Below are 2,960 nucleotides of genomic sequence, written 5' to 3' on the forward strand. Positions count from 1 at the left end.
TCCTCATCCCTTACTGTCTTTGCTTTCTCACTAACTACTACAACCCAACAGTTTTCTTCTCTCAAAAATGGAATGCAAACACAAAATTAATGTAGCAATCCCAATCACTAATATGAAGAACACTCAATTCTCATCTCCATCTACTTTCTCTACTTCTCCTCCTTCTCAATCTTCTCCACGCTTCCCTTCTCCTAATCATCAACAATTGTCTTCTCCAGAATCTTCTCCAAGCTTTAAAGCTTCTCCTTCACAATCCTCTCCAAATCTTGCAGCTCCCCTCTCTCCGCCGCCTATAGTTCTTAGCCCTTGTGCTGCTTGCAAAATCCTCCGCCGCAGATGCGTCGAGAAATGTGTTTTAGCTCCATATTTTCCACCAACCGAACCATACAAGTTCACCATTGCTCATAGAGTCTTCGGTGCTAGCAATATCATCAAGTTCTTGCAGGTATGCACTTCTTTTGTATGTGATAAATTCAAACTAATTAAATGTCCAACCATTTTTTTTCTAATTGGGAGAAAAAAAAAACTTGTTAATTGTTTTATTTTCATCAATTAGTTGTGTGATTAGACTTTGGAGTGGTTGATTGTTCCACTCTTTTTTGGAAACTTACGGACTTCTCTAATCAAAAGAAAAGAGAGTGTGACATTTCAACTGATTTCATGCAACTTTAATGTTTGTTTTCAATTCACTTTCTTTAATTTAAATAGAGTAGATTATTCAAATGGATCCTTTTTATTTCTCCTTATAAAGGAATCATCATCACTCTTCCTTGACGGGGCACTGGCGCAGGGTCAATCTGCCTCGTATACAAGTTTTACAAAGCTTAAATTTTGCCCCTTTCTAGAAAATATTGTGAATTTTACAAAGTCAAACAATGAGTATGAACTTAGCACATGGGTCCACATTAGAAACCAATTCCATGCCCCAGCAGCTTAATATCATAAAGTTAGCACATGGCCCGTTAAGACTTAAGCTTTGACAGAATCCAGCGCTCAGAGAACGGTTTAAAATGTTTCTCATTTAGACTAGACTTGCAAATTAAAATTAAAATATTTCAGTCATTTTATTTTATTAAAATGTAAGGGAGGGTAAATCCCAAATTAATTTTTCGCCTCCCATCTTCTCAAGATTCAAATTCTGGTGGTCAGACAATAAAATTGTTTGAAAACGATTTGAAGCAGCCTTGGGGCTGAAAATTTCAGTCATCCATATTTGCACACAAACAATGTCTCATGCCATTAAAAATTTTCCAGGAACTGCCAGAATCTCAACGAGCAGATGCAGTGAGCAGCATGGTCTATGAAGCAAGTGCCAGAATCCGGGATCCTGTTTACGGCTGCGCCGGGGCTATTTGCCATCTCCAGAAACAAGTCAGTGAGCTTCAGGCTCAGTTAGCCAAGGCACAGGCTGAGCTTGTCACCATGGAAAGCCAGCAACGCAATTTAATAACTCTAATTTGCATGGAAATGGCACAATCTCAAGAACAAGTCTTGCAGCAGCAGCAGCAGCAGCAGCAACAGTTCATGGATACTAGCTGTTTTTTGGATGACAATGGTATTGGATCAGCTTGGGAGCCTCTGTGGACATGATCAAGAGAAATTAAAGCAAGATTGTTGAAATTTTAACCTTTTAAGAGATTATTTACATAAAGCTAAACATACTTAATTATAAAAGTTTCTGATCAATAATTAAAGTTATTTGCTGCGCGGTAGATGGGAGTGATTATTATGTGCTTTAATTTTCATTAGTCTTGTTGACAAAAAGGAATCTTTGAACCATCTGGAGAAGTCCTTTGTTAACGGTTCGAGATTAATTATTAGTTTATCTTTATTTACATTTAGTGAAATTTTGTTTTTAACTAATTTTATAGACATAAATAACCCAACCAAGATGGGAATTCAGTGCTGATTTGTGTTTCGTGTTGATATTTTTAAAAGACTGTGATCGCAAGTTGCATATATGAGATTAAAACTTGTCCATATATTATTATAAATGCACATGTAATATTATATTTTAAAAAGATTAACAACTTATATCAACATTGCATTTAAATTCTCTGAAAAAAAAAGGCAAGGATATAACTTTTTTTTTTTTTACGAGTTTATGCTAATCTTTTGATCAAATTAAAGAGCTATATACAATAAATGTATATTGGTGACCTAATTTTGTCATCTAAAATAGATTTTTTTAGTTCCTTGTCAAACAATCTCTTGACTTTGACTTTGTCACCTGTATATGCTAAAGAAAAATAACCTAAAAATTAAATGAAAATTTTTATGAGTTTTTTATACATCGCCGACACCAAAAATGAATAAGGATATTTTATATCTTAAAGATAGAATCCAAAAATGTGCACGCAATATTACAATAATGAAACTACTATACATAAAATATATTTTTTAGACAATTATTGTCGTTAAAATTCCATTGCGAAGATGTATTATGGAGTAGATTTTTGAAATTACATCATAATTTTATTTTTCTTAATAATTTTTAACCAAAAAAGTTTGGGAAATGTCATCGAAGAGACTATTTAATTTCTATGCACCTCACACGGGTTGTTGATTTGCTATAAGCATAGAAACAAGTTGTCGGCATCATTCTATTTTCTCACAACTTTTTCATACTTTCGCTACAAACAAGCGGTTCATATGTAAACTGATAAAAGGCAGGAGACAGAGTGAAACTAAAATTTAAAGGTCAAATGCTTATTGGGGCCTACTTCAACTTCATGGACCCCATTTGCGTATGCTAGCTCCTTCTTGATTGCAAAAATAATCAATGCTCTTCCAAAATCGTACCAGAAATCCGTCAGAATGGGAAGCATCTTCCCAGGAAAAAAAAAAAGGCATTAGTTAATAATTATATATATATATATACAGTTTAAATTACATTTATGGTAATTTATAATCGATTTTTTTAGTGTAAAATAAGTAATAAAATAGTGGGATCAGACGGG

The 2,960-nt window shown here is 33.9% G+C and overlaps 1 protein-coding gene across 1 annotated transcript; it reads left to right on the forward strand.

The window, feature by feature from the left end:
* On the forward strand, nucleotides 1-1,909 carry LOC18044143 (LOB domain-containing protein 1). Its single transcript, XM_006436151.2, has 2 exons — nucleotides 1-445; nucleotides 1,255-1,909. The coding sequence occupies exons 1-2, from the start codon at nucleotides 68-70 to the stop codon at nucleotides 1,588-1,590; spliced, it is 714 nt and encodes a 237-aa protein (XP_006436214.2). The 5' UTR covers nucleotides 1-67; the 3' UTR covers nucleotides 1,591-1,909.
* The last annotated feature ends 1,051 nt before the right edge of the window (nucleotides 1,910-2,960 follow it).

The sequence above is a fragment of the Citrus clementina genome, unplaced genomic scaffold, assembly GCF_000493195.1.
Source record: "Citrus clementina cultivar Clemenules unplaced genomic scaffold, Citrus_clementina_v1.0 scaffold_4, whole genome shotgun sequence".
Lineage (NCBI taxonomy): Eukaryota > Viridiplantae > Streptophyta > Magnoliopsida > Sapindales > Rutaceae > Citrus > Citrus x clementina.

What these genes read in the sequence shown, in the direction of transcription:
- LOC18044143 (XM_006436151.2), top strand. Translation starts at nt 68, where the DNA reads ATGGAATGCAAACACAAAATTAATGTAGCAATCCCAATCACTAATATG. An exon ending in ATATCATCAAGTTCTTGCAG is followed by an intron (nt 446 to 1,254) that starts GTATGCACTTCT and finishes AAAATTTTCCAG; the next exon opens with GAACTGCCAGAATCTCAACG.